This window comes from Lepus europaeus, chromosome 21, assembly GCF_033115175.1.
Source record: "Lepus europaeus isolate LE1 chromosome 21, mLepTim1.pri, whole genome shotgun sequence".
Classification (NCBI taxonomy): Eukaryota; Metazoa; Chordata; class Mammalia; order Lagomorpha; family Leporidae; genus Lepus; species Lepus europaeus.
The window spans coordinates 15,825,762-15,846,019 of NC_084847.1; the positions used below are offsets into that span (position 1 = coordinate 15,825,762).

Sequence of the window (20,258 nt, forward strand, 5' to 3'; positions counted from 1 at the left end):
TAAATAGTACAACTCCCTTAAATTGTCCTTTGACCTTAACGTAAATTGTACAAGTTTGCAAAAGAAAGGCATGGAAGAGGGATCGTGGTGTGCCAATAAATGTCACATCTAACACACCTAGATACTAATATTTTATAATAGTCACTCCTTCTTATAACCTGAATGCTGCTGATTCAGTGCCCTTTAGGTGTAAAATGCTTTCTACGGTTCAGAACAGGAAGCCAGTCCTGAAGTCTCTTCATCCCAGCTCTACTGAAAGGGACAAATGGCTTTAAGGTTTCTTTATTCTCCTGATTGCACAGAAGTTTCACTAAAGATTGACAGCTCCTTAAAGCCACTGGTCAGGAGTATTCACACAGCAGTGCTAATGCCCAACATTTGAGACTGGTCGTGTGCTTTACTGCCCTGATTGCACCCTCACCATTCTGTAACGTAGTGGCTCAGTGGGCTCCAGAGCTTTTTCACTGCCACGTGACCAGCACCCAGCTGTGCCTCACGGCCCCTGCCTGCCCTCATCTCTACAGTGTTCAGGGGACAGAGCCTCTGTCATTTGACAGTCAGCACCTTGGGGAGGATGAGTTTCTGAGACATTGTTTTGACAGTGTTTTTTTTTTGTTTTGTTTTGTTTTGTTTTGAAGAGAAAAGTTACTAGTCATCCTCTCACTAATGGAGGGATGATATTTTTACATCACACTTGTCACAAGTTGCTTTGCCATAGCTTACTGTTTTAGCCATTTGTGTTCTCAAAGAAGCTTGCAATGAGCATTTAGTAACATACCTTGGGTAGAAGTAAACTGATTTACATTCCAAGCCAACCTCAAGTGCCCCAGCTTGGAGAAGAGCTGGTAATAAATGACACTTGTTGGATTGCATGTTTAAGACTTGTTTGTCCAGACAAGACTCGTACATGGAGGAAAACTAGATATACCAGTGGCACAGAGTACTCATGGTACTTCTCTGAGCTTGTGGCATCTTATAAGGATTTCTGGCTTTTAAAACATGCTTATTTAAATCTCCTCTGTCCTGTGCTCCAAGATTCATATGAACCAGTTTAGAAATACTGCTTGAGTAAGACTGGTAAAAAAATTTTTTTTTACAGATTTATTTATTTTAAAGGAGGAGTGACAGGGACAGACAGAAATCTTTGGGGTTCACTCCCCAAAAGGCTGCAACAGCCAGGTTTGGGTCAGTCCAAAGCCAGGAGGCAGGAACTCCAACCAGATCCCCCACATGGGTGCCAGGGGTCCAACTTGGGCCATCTTCTGCTGCTTCCCAGGTGAATTAGCAGGAAGCTGAATTGGAAGCAGAGCGTCAGGGACTCTATACTGGATGCTGGCTATGGCTTAATAACCCCTTGTGCCAGCCCCTGACTCGTAAAGTTTTGACAAATCAAGCTCATATTTGGGTAAGAGATTGAATTAGTCACAAGTAAGAATTTGGTTTAGAATTTGAAGTTTGTTTTTAAAAATGTGTAAACTATGTTAAAACACGTTCTTTTTCTTGCAGCTCCTCAACTAAAAATAATGTATTTTTTTAAACCAAAAGCTAGTTTGAATGAGAGAAATGGTGGGAGAGTGATGGAGGGGGTTACTCTTTCCACCAGTATGCTAATTGTTTTTCTTCTGCAGTGGACAGGATATGGTGAGCATCCTTCAGTTAGTTCAGACCCTGATGCACGGAGAAGAAGAAGAAGAACCCCAGAGTGCTCGGTAATGGAGACCAACTTGCTAGCTTCCATTTGAAAGCTCAAGTGCGCATTCTCTCTCTCTCTCTCTCTCTCTCTCTCTCTCTCTCTCTCTCTCTCTTCTTAAGATTTCTTTATTTATTTGAAAGAAAGCGGTCTTCCATCTACTGGTTCATTTCCCAAGGAGCCGCAAGAGCCAGGGCTGAGCCAGGCAGAAGCCAGGAGCTTTATTCGTATCTCCTACATGGGCACAGGGGCCCAAGTACTTGGGCCATTCTCCTTGCTTTTCCTAGGTGCATTAGCAGGGAGCTGGATCAGAAGTGGAGCAGCTAGAACTTGAACTGGCAGGATGCTGGTGTCGCAGGCAATTGGCTTTCCCCACTGTGCCATAACACTGGCCCAGTTCACATAGTTCACATACTCTTGATCTTAATAGTGATTATATTCTGACAGGCTGCTGCTCATATAAGAATCTGCACTTCATAAGCATTACATATGATCTTAAAAAAATGTTTATTTTTTTCTTTTCAGAAAGACATATGTATTTTAGCTAATATATCTGTAAAAAGAAATCATCTACTAAAGTTAAATCCTTTAGGTCTTGTAATATTGTGTGTCAGGGGAGGGACTGGTGAAAGGACTGAAGAGTAAGGGCTGTGTGCTTTTCTCTTTCTGGTTGCTTCTGCTGCAGAATGGATTGGTGGCAGCTCAAGTTATCTGTGAATCATCCATTGTCTTATTTATTCCTCTATTTACTTAGTTGCACTTCTCTTTAATATTTTTAAATTTAAATTTTTTGAGTAACAGATTGTTCTGGCTCAAATCAGAAGATGACAAAGATTGTATAAAGGAAATTTTCTTTCCTACCTTGGCCTCCTGGTTCTCTTTCCTGGAGACAGTGTTACCAGTTTCTCTGGCTTTCTAGAAGTATTTTATGTATGTGTATAGTCTACATATATATATATATATATATATATATACACATGTACACACACACAAGCAAAATATCCTTTCCCTCCCCTCTAGTACATAAATACTGTGTACATATTCTTGTACCTCAGTTTTTTTCACTTGTGACTTGGAGTTCAGTGCCTATTCAGTATATAAGGTGCTGTCTGTCTTTTTTTTTTTTAAGGTTTATTTATTTATTTGAAAGGCAAAGTTACAGAGAGGCAGAAGCAGAGATTTAAGTCTTATCCACTGATTCACTCCCTAAATGGCCACAATGGCTGAAGCTGCACCGATCCAAAGCCAGAAGCCAGGAGTTTCTTCAAGTCTTCCACATGAGTGCAGGGGCCCAAGGACTTAGGCCATCTTCTACTGCTTTCCCAGGCCATGGCAAAGAGCTGGATCAGAAGTGGAGCAGCCGGGACGCAAACCAGTGCCCATATGGGATGCCAGCACTGTAGGCAATTGCTTTACCTGCTAAGCCATGGCGCCAGCCCCTCTGTCTCCCTTTTTAAAAAATTTTTATTTCAAATGTGGAGGAAGACAGACAGAAAGTGACCTCCCACCTGCTCGTTCACTCCGCAAATGCCCTCAACAGCTGGGACTGGATCGACCAAAGCCGTAGGCTGAGAATCCAGTCCGAGTCACCCACGTGGGTAGCAGAAATCCAAGCATTTTAGACATTGCCTGCTGCCTCCGGGGCGTGTCCCACCAGGAAGCTGGAATTGAAAGTCGGTCAGGGACCTAAACCCAAGCACTGTGACTTGGGATGTCGGCATCTCAGCTGCTGTCCCAAACACTGGCCTGTTTTTCTTTTTTTATTTTGCCTGTTTCTCTTCAGTTTTACTTTGAATGGGTGAACCATATGTTGTGTAGTCTCTTGCTCATGTTTCTCGTTATAAACCTTGCTGCAGCTGGTACTTTGGATGTATGTCATTTCCCGTAGAGACCAGTGTGTCTCGAGGGTAAACTGTCTTGAAAGTGAGATTGCTGGGTCAGGTAGTATGTGCAATTGTATGGTTTTTCTTAATTAATTAATTTATTTATTTGAAAGGCAGAGTTAGAATGACGAGATCTTCCATCTGCTTGTTCATTCTCCAAGCGGCCGCAGTGGCCAGAGCTGGGCTGATCCAAAGCCAGGAACCAGGAGCTTCTTTCAGGTCTCTCACATGGGTGCAGGGGCCCAAGGACTTGGGGCCATCTTCTGCTTCTTTCTCAGGCACATTATTAGGGAGCCATGTTGGAAGTGGAGCAGCCGAGACTCAACCGGTGCCCATGTGAAGTCCTGGCACCACAGACAGCAGCTTTACCTACTGCACCACAATGCCAGCCCTGCAGTTGTAGTTTGGCTCACTGGTGGTGTTATTTCCCTCCATGGTGTTAACAGTTAGCATTCCCACCAGTGATATGTGAGAGGAGTACTTTTCCTACACCTTTGCCTGCAAGGGCATTGTCAGACTTAAGGATCTTTGATAAATGATAAGTGAGAGATGATGTAATTGGTTTTTTGTTTTAAGACCTATTTATTTTCCCTTTCTATGAACTGTCTGTCCTTTGTCTGTGATCTTATATAGTTCTAAGTCTTTTGCTCACTGTTTTGTTTTTGTTTTTGTTTTTTTTTTTGACAGGCAGAGTGGACAGTGAGAGAGAGAGAGAAAGGCCTTCCTTTGCCGTTGGTTCACCCTCCAATGGCTGCCGTGGCCGGCACACCGCGCTGATCCGAAGCAAGGAGCCAGGTGCTTCTCCTGGTCTCCCATGCGGGTGCAGGGCCCAAGCACTTGGGCCATCCTCCACTGCACTCCCGGGCCATAGCAGAGAGCTGGCCTGGAAGAGGGGCAACCGGGACAGAATCCTGCGCCCCGACCAGGACTAGAACCCGGTGTGCTGGCGCCACAAGGCGGAGGATTAGCCTGTTGAGCCACGGCGCCAGCCTTTTGCTCACTGTTAACAGTTAATGGATGTAAACATTTCTTATTTACAGTTATTCTTTGTAAGTGAAATTAGTCCATCTCTTTCAGTTATTTATAAAATAGCTAGTTTCCATTGATTTTGCTGTGTTATTCTAATGAGTAACAGAAAATTTATTTTTATTGGGGCCGGTGCCATGGCTCACTTGGTTAATCCTCCGCCTGTGGCGCCGGCATCCCGTATGAGCGCAGGGTTCTAGTCCCAGTTGCTCCTCTTCCAGTGTAGCTCTCTGCTCTGGCCCGGGAGGGCAGTGGAGGATGGCCCAGGTCCTTGGGCCCCTGCACTCGTGTGGGAGACCAGGAAGAAGCTCCTGGCTTCGGATCAGTGTAACTCTGGCCGTAGCAGCTGTTTGGGTGGTGAACCAATGGAAGGAAGATCTTTCTCTGTCTGTCTGTCTCTCACTGTCTAACTCTGTCAAAAAAATTGATTTTTACTAATTCTTTAAAAATTGGTTTCTGCTAATTTTATAATGCCTCTATTTTCTATGGCTCTTAAAGTTGGTATCTAATTTTAAAATTATTTTAAGAGGAGATTATTCAAGAACAGTATAGATTTTTCAGTAAAAAGAAAGTCTATTTTGTGGGTCTTGAATTTTTAAAATTTTTTCTCCCCAAGCTGTCAATACCTTATATGCATTGAATTTTCTAAATTTATCTGAATTTCTGCCTTCTGAGCCAGTCAATTGATTTTGAGTGTAACAGAAATTTCTGTGGACTGCTATTCTTAGTTCTGTTTTCTTTTTCATGCTTCAACTCTAATACTTTTTTTAATCTAATGAATTTTTGATTAACAGAGTCCAGGATATTGGAGAACAGGGGCACATGGCTTTGTTGGGGCACAGTCTGGGAGCTTATATCTCAACTCTGGACAAAGAAAAGCTGAGAAAACTCACAACAAGAATACTTTCAGACACTACCTTGTGGCTATGCAGAATCTTCAGGTAACAACCTTGCGAGACTTCAGTTTCCCACAGACACGTTAGTTATAGAATGTGAGGGATCCTATTTGGGAGATATATCTGGATTCAGATTTGCCTCTTCTTAGAAGGGTTGCTTCCTTGGCCACTCTGTGCCTCAGTTTCATCATCTTTTAAGTGGGGATGGCACTAATTCCTATTTCATGGGATTTTTGTGGGTATAATGGGTTAATATGTAAGGAACTAAGGGTTTAAGAGCATGTACATTTGGTACTGTGAGCAGCTCCCGGGGGTCCTAATTGGCACATGCTAATAGAATAAAAAATAATAATCTGAATCAAATGCATTTTATCATAGTTTTTTGGGGGAGGTGTGGTTTTAGTTTTTGGGTGTTTTTTTTTAGGATTTATTTATTTGAAAGGCAGAGTTACAGAGCTGGGGGGTGGGAGGAGACAGGGAGAGATCTTCCATCTGCTAGTTCACTCCCCAAATGGCCACAATTGCCAGGGATGAGCCAGGCCGAAGTCAGGAGCCAGGAGCTTCTTCCAGGTCTCCCATGTTGGTGGCTGGGGCCCAGGAACTTGGGGCATCTTCCGCTGCTTTCCCAGGTGGTTTAGTAAGGAGCTGGATCAGAAGTGGAGCAGCTGGGACATGAACCAGCACCCATATGGGATGCTGTCACTGCAGGCTATGGCTTAACCTGCTGCACTACACACCGACCCCTATTATTTCTAAAAACTAATGATAGTATTAGTTTGTGCTTTTGTAGAAAAGAAACTTGTAGGGAAGATGAATGTGTGTTATGAAATTGAAATTTTCTGTATGCTCTGATAGTCTTGACATTATTAAGGAATTATAACAGATTAAGGATTCAGCAGGAGGAACAAGACCTGTGGTATTGTGTTTATGCTGTAATTTTCATGGAGAAGGATTGTTTGCCTAACACTGAAACATTCAAATTGAGACCTTCATTTGTAGATGTTGGGAAATAGCCTGGCCTAGTGAGAGAACTTGTCTGCCTAATGTTATTACAAAGGATAAGTTTTCTTTTCTGATAAAAATCTAATGCCTATAACTGAAATTCTTCCTCCTTCTCTAGTAGATTGTGAAGAATGAAAAACCCCCAAGTAAATTATGATAAGAGTAAAATTAGCCTGGCTAGTGTTTTTGACAGATTATTTACTTTGAGTGTTGTAGCGCTGAAACTCCAAGAACTAGGTTTGCCTTATCCAGTGCTGGCCTGTGCATGGAGTAACCAGAGCCGAGATTTTCAGGCTTCTTCTCTCTGGAGGACCCCCATCCTCTGCTTGCTCTCAGAGTTTCTATTCTTTGTGGAGTTGGGTGTGGATGCAGTGCCATTGCCATGCTCCTTCATAGCTCCTGGCTGTGAGAGTGGGCAGCCATCTAGATGAGGTGTTTCACGGTCCTGTAAACACTCACCTGTAGCTGCAGAAAGGAAGTGCTTCTGTATAGAACCCTGGTTAGCCAGGTAGAAGAGCATGTTAACCTGTGATTGTCTCTAACAGGTATGAGAATGGCTGTGCTTATTTCCATGAGGAAGAAAGAGAAGGCCTTGCAAAGATCTGTAGGCTGGCCATTCATTCTCGATATGAGGACTTTGTGGTGGATGGATTCAATGTGCTGTATAACAAGAAACCTGTTATATATCTTAGCGCTGCTGCCAGACCTGGCCTGGGCCAATACCTTTGTAACCAGGTAATGTGGCACAGTGTAGATATTTTAAAGAAACTGTGTTATTTTGTTCTGAGGCTTTTAAAGCATGTAGACTGCTTTCTCTATTTCATCTATTTCTCTATATAAATAAACTTAGAACTAAAGAATGTATAATAGATGTATGCAAATTAAAATTTTTTTTAATTTCCTTTTTTATTTGAAGAGGAGATAGAGATTTTTCCATCTGCTGGTTTACTCCCCAAATACCTGCAACAGGCAGGATTGGGCCATGCTGAAGCCAGGAGCCAAGAACTCAAGTACTTGAGCCATCATTACTTGAGCCATCATCTGCTGTCTCCCTGGGTGCACATTACCAGGATGCTGGATCAGAGGCCAAATAGTTGGGACTCAAACCAGGCACTGTGATTTGTGGTGCTATGAGATGCAGATTTCCCAAGCAGCAACAACCACCATGCCAAATGTCTGCCCCAGTTTTTAATTGCCTAAATGCAACCACAGTCAACATTTCACTTTCTTTCCACACTTTAATCAGAGGTGTGTATGTGTGTGTGTGTTTACATAATTTTGTCTGGCTTTTTCCACTTACTATTATAACAGGAGTATATAATTTTTTTTAAAGATTTTATTTATTTATTTATTTGACAGGTAGAGTTACAGAGAGAGAGAGACAGAGAGAAAGGTCTTCCTTTCGTTGGTTCACTCCCCAAATGGCTGCTGCACGCTGCGCCGATCTGAAGCCAGGAGCCAGGTGCTTCTTCCTGGTCTCCCATGCAGGTGCAGGGCCCAAGCACTTGGGCCATCCTCCACTGCCTTCCGGGGCCTCAGCAGAGAGCTGGACAGGAAGAGGAGCAACCAGGACTAGAACCAGCACCCATATGGGATGCCGGGGCCACAGGCAGAGGATTAACCTAGTGCACCACGGCGCCGGTCCCAGGAGTATATCATGTTTTAACAGGTCTTTGAAGTAAAGTTTATTTTTCATGTCTCCATAACATTTTTTCAAGTACCTGTGTAGTAACTATTTCCCTCTTGGATAATTAGTGTTTCCAATTTTTTTTTCTTTTCATAACCATTTTTAGGTAATGCTCTTTATTTAGTGCTGTTATGGATATTTTTGTGCATAAAACTTGTCCTATATAGAGTAATATCCCTCATCCACTGGTTCACTCCCCAAATGGGAGTAATGGCCAAAGCTGGGCCGATCTGAAGCCAGTAGCCAGGAGCCAGGATCCTCTTCAGGGTCTCTCACATGGGTGCAGGGGCCCAAGGACCTGGGCCATCTTCCACTGCTTTCCTAGGCCATAGCAGAGAGCTGGATTGGAAATGGAGCAGCCAGGACTCGAACTGGCGCCCATATGGGATGCCAGCACTGCAGGCCGTGGCTTTACCCACTATGCCACAGCACCGGCCCTATATATACATGTTTTTATACCTAGAAAAATACATCTATAGTAATAAATATATTTATACTTAACAAGTGTCTGAAAGGTTATATATTAAACTGTTAATAGTAGTGTATTGGTGGCTTATTGGACAGGTGGGCATTCTACTTATTTCTGGGTGGGGTTTTTTTTTTTTTTTTTTTTATGATTTGTGCTGTTTGAGTGTTTTATAATTTAAAGAATTCTTTACCTGCAGCTAATTAAGCTGACCAGCTCCCTTTCTTCATGGGGGCCTGGTATGTAGTGGCTACAAGCCGTGGCCTCCTCGTAGTGTATACAACCTGTTGTGTGTATGGGTTGCCCTAATGGACCTTGGAGACAGCCCTTCACAGTGGACATTCATGCCTCTGGTCTCATGCTGTTCCTAATCTAGGCTGCAGCCAGGGATGCAGGCACTTTTGGAAAGCCTGAAGGCACAGTCACATTGGCCAAGTCATCATGTCCATTCCCACCAAGCTGCAAAACAAGGAGCATATGGTGGAGGCCCTGTGCAGGGCAAGTTCAAGTTCCCTGGCCTCCACATCTGAAAGAAGGGGGGCTTTACCAAGTTTAATGTGGATAAATTTGAAGACACGGTGGCTGAGAAGCGGCTTTTCCCAGACGGTTGTGGGGTCAGATGTATCCCCAGTTGTGGTCCCTGAGACAAGAGCTGGGCCCTCCACTCATGAGGGCTTCACTGTTCTGCACTCCTGAATCATGATCAGTAATACATCCTGATCGCTGTGAAAGAGGAAATGTGTGAATAAAGTGCTCATTAAAGTTTTGGTTTTTGAGCACTACCAAATCTTAGTTATACGAGAGATCTTCAAAAAGGTCGTGGAAAATACATACTCTGAAAAACTGCATTAATTTCAAAATATTTTTTAAGGATTTTATTATTGATTTGAGAGGTAGAGTTACAGACAGTGAGAGGGAGAAACAGAGAGAAAGCTCTTCCATTTGCTGGTTCACGCCCCAAATGGCCGTAATGGCTGGAGCGGGGCCAATCTGAAGCCAGGAGCCAGGAGCTTCTTCTGGGTTTCCCACATGGGTGCAGGGGCCCAAACACCTGAGCCATCTTCTACTGATTTCCCAGGCCATAGTAGAGAGTTGGATCAGAAGAGGAGCAGCTGGGACTCGAACCGGCGTCCATATGGGAAGCTGACGCCGCAGGCGGAGAATTAACCTGCACCACAGTGCCAGCCCCAAATTTCAAAATTCTTTGCACTGAAGTAAAGCCACTAGTTTATTATGACATTTCTGAGCAAGATCAAGTTTGAGGCACTAAGAAAGATACCAGTTTAAAAATAGCCCTTCAGATGTCTGGTACAGTGGTCAGCTCCACTCAGGACACCTGCATCCGATATGAGAGTATCTAGATTGGAGTCCTGCCTCACTCTAGGTTCCAGCTTCCTGGTGATGCACTCCCTGGGAGGCTCCAGGTGATGGCTCAGGTGCTTAGGTCTCTGCCACCTGAACTGAGTTCAGGCCGTGGCTGTTGCAGGCATTTGTGGAGTGAACCGGCAGGTGGAAAAATCTGTCTCTGCCTCTGCCTCTCAAGTAAATAAAACTTGATTTAAGAAATTTTACAAAAAAGAGTACCTATCTGGGCAATATAAATTCTCCTAAAATTGAAGCAAAAACAGACATCAGATTTATTGTGAAACTTGTGTGGAAGAATGGTGAAATCACTGATGCTTTATGAAAAGTTTGTGGGATCTGTACCCAAAAGAAGTCAGCAATCAAATGTTTAACTCATTTTAAGAGGGTATGAAAACAGTGTTGAAGATGAAACCTGCAACAGCAGACCATCTGAATCAATTTGCAAGGAGAAAATTAATCACCTTTGTGCCCTTAATGAAGAGGACCAACTACTAACAGCAGAAACAACAGCAGTACCGTAGACAGTTGGTTCAGCTCTTGCAGTTCTGACAGGGAAACCAAAATTAAGCAAACTTTCTGCTCGATAGATGTCAAAATTGTTGCATCCATACCAGCTGCAAACAAGAGCAAAGCTTTCAATAGAAATGTTTAAAAAGCAGGATCAAGATGCTGAAGCACTTAAGAACTGTAACAGGAGATGATGGAACATGGGTTTCCCAGTACAGTCAAAGCATTCGCAGTGGTCCTGTCAAAGAAAAGCAGACCAGCCGGTCAAGAGCATAGATCGTAGCAGTAGTTTTTGGGGATGTCCAAGGCATTATGCTTATTGACTTTCTGGAGAGCCAAAGAATGATGACAATTGAGTGTTAGGAGAAAGTTAGCCAAATGCCAGAAGACACCTGGGACAGCTTCTCCACCTTGGCACTGTTCCTGTTCATTCCTGTAGCAAACAGTTTTGCAAGTTGCAACAGGAGGTCTATAGGCATCCATGTTACAGTCCTAATTTGGCTCCTTCTGACTTCTTTTTGTTTCCTAGTTTTAAAATATCTTTAATGGGCACCCAGTTTTTTGCAGTTAATGTCATGGTTAAATTCCTAGGTCCCTCAGTTCTTTAAGGATGGATCACATGGCTGATATTCTTTACAAAAATGTCTTGAACTTCATGGAGCTTGTATTGAGAAATAATTTGTTTTAATCGTTTAATTCCGCTTTTACAAACTTTGGAGGTCCCCTCATATAGAAAAATATACTACAACTGTTTATAATTCCTAAAACTACAAACCCTTCACACATTGAAAGCTAAAAATGAAGAATATAAAATTAATTTGGCAGTAACAGTCCATCTATAACACTCACTTCTTTCACAAAACACACTTCTGCTTTTCCATATTTATTACCTCTTAGGGGTGGGTGGACACATTAAAAACATACTGTTCTTCGAATACCTTTAGTTGATGTTACCAGTAATGCTTGGAGGAAAAATACCAAATTATACCACCCCCACCCCTCCGGAATGCTCAGGGCTCAGCTGGTTTTCTCTTTAGAAAATGAATATACCAAAGATAGATACTTGTCTCATTCAGAGCAGTTTGCATTGTATCCTCCCATGCTATTTTTGTTTTCAGCTTGACTTTCTAAATAAACATCTATAATGTTAAGATTTCCTCAGGGTAGTTTTTTTTTTAAGAATCGCTGTGGTTTGTCCTAGAGTCTTTCACAGTCATATGTGAGTGGGGGTGGAGATCTTTGATGTCAAGTTGTGTGTTTCTTCTTGCAGCTCGGCTTGCCCTTCCCCTGCCTGTGCCGTGTGCCCTGTAACACGATGTTTGGATCCCAGCATCAGATGGTGAGTTCTCCTTTTAGTTTGTAAAATAATATGGAATTGTGTTTGAAGCTGCATCTTCCTTTCAACTTTAGCTGGCTTACAGATAGTGGCATATTTACTTATTGCTCTAGTCTTTCTATTGTATAATACATATTTCAGTGTTTCATGTCCCTGAGGGTAGGCAGGTAGATCAGGAATACCTGGCTCTTAAGGAACCTTTTTTTTTTTTTTTTTTTTTTGACAGGCAGAGTGGACAGTGAGAGAGAGAGACAGAGAGAAAGGTCTTCCTTTTTGCCGTTGGTTCACCTTCCAATGGCTGCTGCGGCTGGCGCATCTCGCTGATCCGAAGCCAGGATCCAGGTGCTTCTCCTGGTCTCCCATGCGGGTGCAGGGCCCAAGCACTTGGGCCATCCTCCACTGCCTTCCCGGGCCATAGCAGAGAGCTGGCCTGGAAGAGGGGCAACCGGGATAGAATCCGGTGCCCCAACCGGGACTAGAACCCGGTGTGCCGGCGCCGCAAGGCGGAGGATTAGCCTGTTAAGCCACGGTGCCGGCCTTAAGGAACCTTCTAATCATTATGTGTATCACTTGTTTTAAGTAGGAACATGCTAAACCCAATTAAGCACTAGCAATTTCTTCTAAAGCAAAATTTTTTTTCATATTTCTTTTGAGAGAGACTGCTCAGCTACTGGTTCACTCCCTTAATGCCTGCAACAACTGGTCCTGGCCTAGGACTGAAGCCAGGAGCCAGGCTCACTAAGTCTCCCATGTGGGTGGCAAGAACTCCCCTAATTACTTGCACCATCTCCACTACCTGTTAGTGTCTACATCTGCAGGAAGCTGGAGACTGGAGTTGGGAGTTGCACCTGGGCAGTCCAGTGTGGGACACAGGTGTTTCCGCAGCTGGACTAAATGCCTGCTTTTAAAACTCTTACTTAAATTATCACTGTTGCCCGGATTTTTGCATGGGCAGATTGTGAAAATAAGGTTCCTCATTGTAAGCTTGGGATTGAGTTCTGCTTATTTTTACCAATACAGGTGCTAAACCTCTTCTTAGTAAAGCCAGAAGGAAAAGGGACAGATTTTAGGGTTCTGAATTTCTGTTTTAAAGGTAGTTTCACTTTCAATTTCAGATACATTAATAATAGAGATACTTTCTTGGCTGTTTCAAAGGGGTTGAGAGAACATTTCCTTTAAGTGTAAATGTTTAACTGATTTTTTTCCAGTCTTAAAGGAAGACTTTGATTTTCACACCTGTGATTAGAAATAATAGAAAAATTGTCAAGAATTTATTTGAGTGACTAATTTTGAAAATCAATATGCTTCCTTTGAAAGTCATAATTTTTCATTATATAACTTTATGTTGGTTGCCTCATGTTTTTATGGTTTGTTTCTTGGTTCCAGGATGTTGCCTTCCTGGAGAAACTGATTAAAGATGATGTGGAACGAGGAAGACTGCCCCTGGTGCTTGTTGCAAATGCTGGTAGGTGTTATGAACCTGAATCTTTCATTGGAATATGAGGGAGTTCGAGTACTTAGCCTAAACAATATCAAGACTTTAGAAATGTTTATGTGTCATATGTTTAAGATAGTCCACATTGTGGTGAGAACTGAAGTATTAACGTTGGTTCATAAGATTTCTTTAATTATTGATTTGTTAGGGGAGTTATTTTGTGAATAGGAAGCTCCTGACTCCTGGCTTTGGCCTGCCCCAGCCTCAGCTGTTGTGGCCAACTGGGGAGTAAACCAGTGCATGAAAGATATCTCTAATTCTCTCTGCCTCTGTCTCTCTGGAATCCTGCCTTTCAAATAAATAAGTAAATCTTTTTTTTTTTTTTAAGAATTATTTTATTTATTATTTTGAAAGACAGAGGAGTTACAGAGAGAAGTAGAGCCAGAGAGAGAGAGAGAGGTCTTCCATTCTGCTGGTTCACTCCCCATATGACCGCAACAGCCAGAGCTGAGCCGATCTGAAGCCAGGAGCCAGGAGCCTCTTACAGGTCTCCCATGTGGGTACAGGGGCCCAAGGACTAGGGCCATCTTATACTGCTTTCCCAGGCCACAGCAGAGAGCTAGATCGGAAGAGGAGCGAACTGGCGCCCACATGGGATGCCGGCACCACAGGCTAGGGCTTTAGCCCGCTGCACCACAGTGCCAGCCCCTAAATAAGTAAATCTTAAAAAAAAAAAAAAAAAAATCTATATGTTGAAAATAAACAATTGTTGCTGGGAGAAATTAAAGAAGACCCAAATATGTGGAATTACATGCCTTATGCCTTGGTTGGAAGATCATTGTTAGTTAGGTTTTCCCCAAACTGATTTACTGATTCACCTTAGTCCCTACTAAAACTTCAGTAGGCTTCAATTTCTTGTAGAAATTGATAAGCTAACTGTAAAGTGTGCCTAGAAATGAAAGATCTAGTAGGCAAAATAATTTTGAAAAAGTAAACTTTGAAATTTTCACCCCGTGTGACCTTGTAACTTCCTGTAAAACTAAGTAATCAAGACTCCATGAGACTAATCAGAGAATAAAGAATGTAGAAATAGATTCATGTGACATATATGGTCACTTGCTTTTTTATAATGCCAGGGTAATTCAATGGAGAAAGAATAATGTTTCCCACCAGTGCTCTTCGAACAATTGGGTACAAGTGGAAAAAACTTATCAATCACTCTGTGTATAAAAACTTGTCATAAATGGTTCACAGACCTAAAACAAATGCACTAAGATGATAGACTTTGAAAATATAAAGGATATCTTTATGGCCTTGAATTAGGCAGAGTTTTCTTAGAACACAAAAAGCATGAGCTTTTGCAGATCCAAAAAACCCTGTTAAAATGAAAAGCAGACTACAGATTGGGAAAAATATTTGCCAAACATTTGTCTTTTTCTTCTCTTTTTTTTTAATATTTATTTATTTGAACAGCAGAGTGACAGATCTTCCTTCTGCCAGTTCACTCCCCAAATGGCTGCAGTGGCCAGGTCGGGCCAGGCCCGACCCAGGATCCTGAAACTCTATCCAGGTTTCTATGTGCATGACAGGAGCCCAAGAGCTCAGGCCATTCCAGGCATTTAGCAGGGAGCTGCATGGGAGTGGAGCAGCCAAGACACCCATATGGGGTGCCAGCACTGCATGTAGTAGCTTAACCCACTACACCACAACACTTGTATCCAAAATTTATAAAAGGCTCTTAAAACCCAGTAATCAGGAGATAGGGCAATTTTGAAAATGAACAAAAGGTTGACTGGTCACCAAAGAAAATATATAAATGTATAAGCATTTACAAAGAGTCTTAATAACATTACTCATTGGAGAAATGCAAACTAAAACCACAATGAGATAATTATATCTATTAGAATGGAAAGAATTGGAGCCAGCGCCGTGGTGCACTAGGTTAATCCTCTGCCTGTGGCGCCAGCATCCCAATTGGGCGCCAGGTTCTAGTCCGGTTGCTCCTCTTCCAGTCCAGCTCTCTATACTGTGTCCTGGGAGGGCAGTGGAAGATGGACCAAATGCTTGGGCCCCTGCACCTGTAGAGGAAACCAGGAAGAAGCACCTGGCTCCTGGCTCCGGATCGGCGCAGCTCCAGCCGTAGCGGCCAATGGGGAGGGGAACCAACAGAAGGAAGACCTTTCTCTCTGTCTCTCTCTCTCTCACTGTGTATAACTCTACCTGTCAAATTTAAAAAAAGAGAGAGAGAGAGATGTTAAAAAAAAAAAAAGAATGGAAAGAATTAAAAAATACAGAACCAGGGGTTGGCATTGTGGCATAGTAGGTAAGCTGCCGCCTGCAATATGGCATCCCATATCAGAGCTCCAGTTAGCGTCTTGACTGCTCTGCTTCCATAGAAAACAGCAGAAAGTGGCCTAAGTACTTAGACCCCTGCCACCCATGTGGGAGACCCAGATGGAGTCCCTGGCTCCTGGCTTTGGGCCATGCCCAGCCCAGCCATTTGGGGAGTGAACCAACAGATAGAAGACCTCTCTCTCTTTCTCTGTCACCTACATTTCAAATAAATTTTTTAAATCTTAAAAATAAAAAGTAGAGAACCAAATGCTGATGAGGATGCAGAGCAACTGGAACTCTGACAAGGCCAAACAGAGGATATCTTTTCAGCCCTGGTTCTGCTTGTGGGAATTTATGAAGCGAAAGCATACCTCCACATAAAGACTGAAGCAAATTTTCATAACAGTGCAGATGTCCTTCACTTGGTGAATGGATGAACAAATTATGGAATATATAATGGATACTAAGCAGTAAATGGAAAAGACTTCTGATATACACATAAATGGGGGAATTTGAAAGCCAGATATGAAAAAGGACATGTATGCATTAATTGATTTTAAATTTTAGAAGCAACCCAACTACAGTGACAGCAATGGAGGAGGATTGCTAGGGGTGAGAAGTGGAGAAAAGATGACTGCAATGGGACTTTGGAGGTTTTTGAGAGGATGGAAATAGTCTATATCTTTTTTTTTTTTAAAGATTTATTTTATTTATTTGAAAGACAGTGTCACAGAGAGTAGTAAAGACAGAGAGAGGTCTTCCATCCGCTGGTTCACTCCCCAAGTGGCCGCAATGTTTGGAGCTAAGCTGATCTGAAGCCAGGAGCCAGAAGCTTCTTTCAGGTCTCCCATGTAGGTGCAGGGGCCCAAGAACTTGGGCCATCCTCCACTGCTTTCCCAGGTGCATTAGCAGGGAGCGGGATCAGAAGAGGAGCATCTAGGACTCGAACCAGAGACCATATGGGATGCCAGTGCTGCAGGCTGGGGCTTTAACCCACTGTGCTACAGCGCCAGCCCAAATAGGCTATATCTTGATTGTATTTGGTGGTTATATGCCATCCATTTGTGAAAATTCATTGAAACATACACTTAAAAGAGTAGTTTTATTGCATGTGAATTATACTTCAGTAAAACTGTTTATTAAAAGGAAAACTCCTACATACCACCTTATTTCTACCAGGAAAACCACTACTTCCTGCCTGACTGACTTTATTATATGTTTAAAAAGAAACACAATCCACCTATATTTAGTTAAGGGGTAAATCACTTGATTCACCTTAGTCACTATCAAAATCTCAGCAGGCTGCAGTTACTTGTAGAAATTGATAAGCTGATTCTAAAATACACACATAGATGGTCATTGTAGTGCAGTGTGGTAAGCCACTACTTGGGACGCTTGTGTCCCACTGGTACTCTGGTACCAGTTCAAGCTCCAGCTACTCTGCTTCCAATCCAACTTCCTGTCAATACACCCCAGGAGGCAGCAGATGATGGCCCAAGTGCTTGGGCCTCTGCCACCCATTTGGGAGACTCAGTTGGAATTCCAAGCTCTTGGCGAAGAGCTGGGTTATGAGCATTTGGGAAGTGAACCAACCAGCAGGTGGAAGACATATCAGTCTCTCTCTCTCTCTCTGCCTTTCAAGTAAAATAAACCTTTAAAAAACATGTGGTAGGGGCTGGTGCTGTGGCACACTAGGTTAATCCTTCGTCTGTGGTGCCGGCATCCCATAGGGGTGCAGATTCTAGTCCTGGCTGCTCCTCTTCCAATCCAGCTCTCTGCTATGGCCTGGGAAAGCAGTAGAAGATGGCCCCAGTCCTTGGGCCCCTGCACCCACATGGGAGACCAGGAAGAAGCACCTGGCTCCTGGCTTCAGATTGGCACAGCTCTGGCCATTGCGACCATTTGGGGAGTGAACCAACGGAAGGAAGACCTTTCTCTCTGTCTCTCCCTCTTACTGTCTGTAACTCTGGTTGAAAAGTAAATAAATAAAATCTTTAAAAAAGTTAAAACATGTGGTAGAAATAAAAAAGATCTACGAATACCCAATTTTTTTCGAAAGTTGAGAGTCTACCTTATCTGACTTTAAAATTTGATATAAAATTAAATATAATCAAGACCTTATGAGAATAAGCAAAGAGAATAGAAAATTTAGAAATAGACTCATGTGACAAACAGGTGACTGTGGGCTGCAGTTGGCATGTGACTCAGTGATTTTCCAGTGTGATTCCTTGCAGTCATCTGAGCAGACATATCAGGGAGGTTTGGTCCCGCAGCCAGTGCCAAAAAATATGAAAAGGAATCTGAATGTTGTCATAACAGCTGTGCTTTGATTTGCATGGAAGGGTCACATGGCACAGCCCAGGCATTGACATGAATTTGAGATGGATGTATGTGTGAGGGGAAAAGTTTTCAGCCATTTTCCTCGTATAGACCATGGCAAAAGAACCATTTTGTTTAGGCACATGGTAAGGATTTGAAATCTTACTAGTTTTACTGAAGTTCTGTCTGGAAAAGGGTCTGCCTGGGAAATTCTGGAGGGCAATCAGATTACCAAGGGAAGAGCTTAAAGAGTCCAGTATGTCTAAACTGGCGTCAGAATGCACGTTAACAGCCTGTGTGGGGCAGGAACCCAAATTCATCTGTGTATTTTTTTTACAGATCACACTTACATCAAAATCACCCAGTAAATGACAATTAAATAAAAGGTTAGAGGGGAACGGCGTTGTGGTGTAGTGGGTGAAGCCACTTCCTGTGATGCTGGCATCCTATGTGGACTTCATTAAGTGTCCCGGCTGCTCTACTTCCTACCCAGCTCCCTACTACTGTCCTGGGAAAGCAGCAGATGATGGCCCAAGTGGGAGACCCAAATGAAGCTCCTGGCTCCAGCCTGGCCCAGCACTGGCCATTGCAGCCATCTGGGGAGTGAACCAGCAGATGGAAGACCTCTCTCTCTTTCTAATAAATAAACAACTCTTTAAGCAAATAAATAAAAGGTTGGAAGAGTATATTGGACAAATGCTTAGAAAATGAAAGTACTCTGGCAATATTAATGTGAGATAAAATAGACATCATTTGATGAAAGACATAATCCACTAAAAGAGATAACAGTTCTGAATGCTTGTGAACATAACTAAAGAAAAAAAAAAATGATAGAATTCAAGTATAGATTGAAAGACCCAAAGTGTTGGTGAAAAGCAATACATGCTTTTTTTTTTTTTTTTTTTTTTTGACAGGCAGAGTTAGACAGACAGAGAGAAAGGTCTTCCTTCCGTTGGTTCACCCCCCCAAATGGCTATTACGGCTGGCGCGCGCACCGATCCGAAGCCAGGAGCCAGGTGCTCCTCCTGGTCTCCCATGAGGGTGCAGGGCCCAAGGACCTGGGCCATCCTCCACTGCCTTCCCGGGCCACAGCAGAGAGCTGGACTGGAAGAGAAGCAACCGGGACAGAATCCGGCGGCCCAACCGGGACTAGAACCCGGTGTGCCGGTGCCGCAGGCAGAGGATTAGCCTAGTGAGCCGCGGTGCTGGCCATGCTCTTTTTTTATATATTTATTTATTTATTTGAAAGGCAGAGTTACAGAGAGGGTGAGACAAAGATATCTTCCATGTGCTGGTTCACTCTCCAAATGGCTACAACGACCAGGGCTGTGCCAGCCAGGAGCCAGGAGCTTCATTTGGGTCTCCTGTTTGGGTAGAAGGAGCATAAGTCAGCTTGAAAAAGTTCATTTTAAGTCAGTCCACAAAGAAAATCGCCATAAAATAAGGATATCATATTATATTCCCCTCACAGGGAGGAGATAGTGTCTATAAAAACTCATATGCTGTAAAGACTCAGAAAATATTTGTTCTTTCAGTATCCTTGTTTGTTTTATCCCAGGAACTGCAGCAGTAGGTCACACAGACAAGATTGGACGTTTGAAAGAACTCTGTGAGCAGTACGGCATATGGCTGCACGTGGAGGGGTGAGTAGGCGGTGCATGTTAGGCCTGCAACACGGTCATCGTGAGAAGTGGCCATCCAGGCTCACGCTCGGTAGCAGCAGTTAGCGCTGAGGGCTCTTGACTGCGGTGAACAAAACCCCCAAACTGCCTTAAGCAGAGAGGGATTCCGTTGGCTCGTATATCTCAAAGACCAGTGTGAGCTACAGCTTTCAGCACGTTGTCAGCCATGCTTCTCTGTCTTTCTCCCCTTCCCCTGTGAATGGACACGGTCATTTGGCTTGGTTCCCTCCACGTGACTCTGATACTTTACTATTTTGGTGCAGCTATAGGAACTCCAGCCTTCTTTCCAGCCTCGTGTTTAGTTTGTGAGACGTCTCAGCAAAAGTCTCATATGGAACTGATGACTGTGGCCAGGAAAGTGGAGTGCTCTGATAGTTTAGGGTATTTGCCCACCTCTAGAGCAGGCGGTGGTGTGTCCTCTAACCAAAGCTTGAGGTCTGATCCTGGAAACCGGGGTGGTTTCCCAGAAGGACTTTGGTTGCCATGGAGAGAGGAGGGGGCAGTATACAGGGCAGCCAAAGTAGCCCCTGCCCACCATGCCATCCATGGTAGGTACATTTTCTACTTTATTCCTGGGAAAAGAATGATAACTTAAAAGAGTTACTGTGACAGATATAGAATAGTGTACTC

General features: G+C 43.2%; 1 protein-coding gene and 1 non-coding gene across 3 annotated transcripts in view; both read left to right on the top strand.

The window, feature by feature from the left end:
• Window positions 1-20,258, top strand: part of PDXDC1 (pyridoxal dependent decarboxylase domain containing 1) — a 60,101-nt gene that overhangs the window by 18,575 nt on the left and 21,268 nt on the right. For both annotated transcript variants that reach the window (XM_062180305.1, XM_062180304.1), the window contains exons 4-9: window positions 1,629-1,709; window positions 5,394-5,540; window positions 7,043-7,232; window positions 11,793-11,861; window positions 13,245-13,323; window positions 19,505-19,589. In XM_062180305.1, coding sequence (XP_062036289.1) covers window positions 1,629-1,709; window positions 5,394-5,540; window positions 7,043-7,232; window positions 11,793-11,861; window positions 13,245-13,323; window positions 19,505-19,589 — 651 coding nt within the window. The remainder of the gene's footprint in view (window positions 1-1,628; window positions 1,710-5,393; window positions 5,541-7,042; window positions 7,233-11,792; window positions 11,862-13,244; window positions 13,324-19,504; window positions 19,590-20,258) is intronic.
• LOC133751134 (small nucleolar RNA SNORA70) lies at window positions 8,844-8,977 on the top strand. Its single transcript, XR_009864768.1, has one exon. It is a non-coding gene; the product is annotated as a small nucleolar RNA SNORA70 (small nucleolar RNA).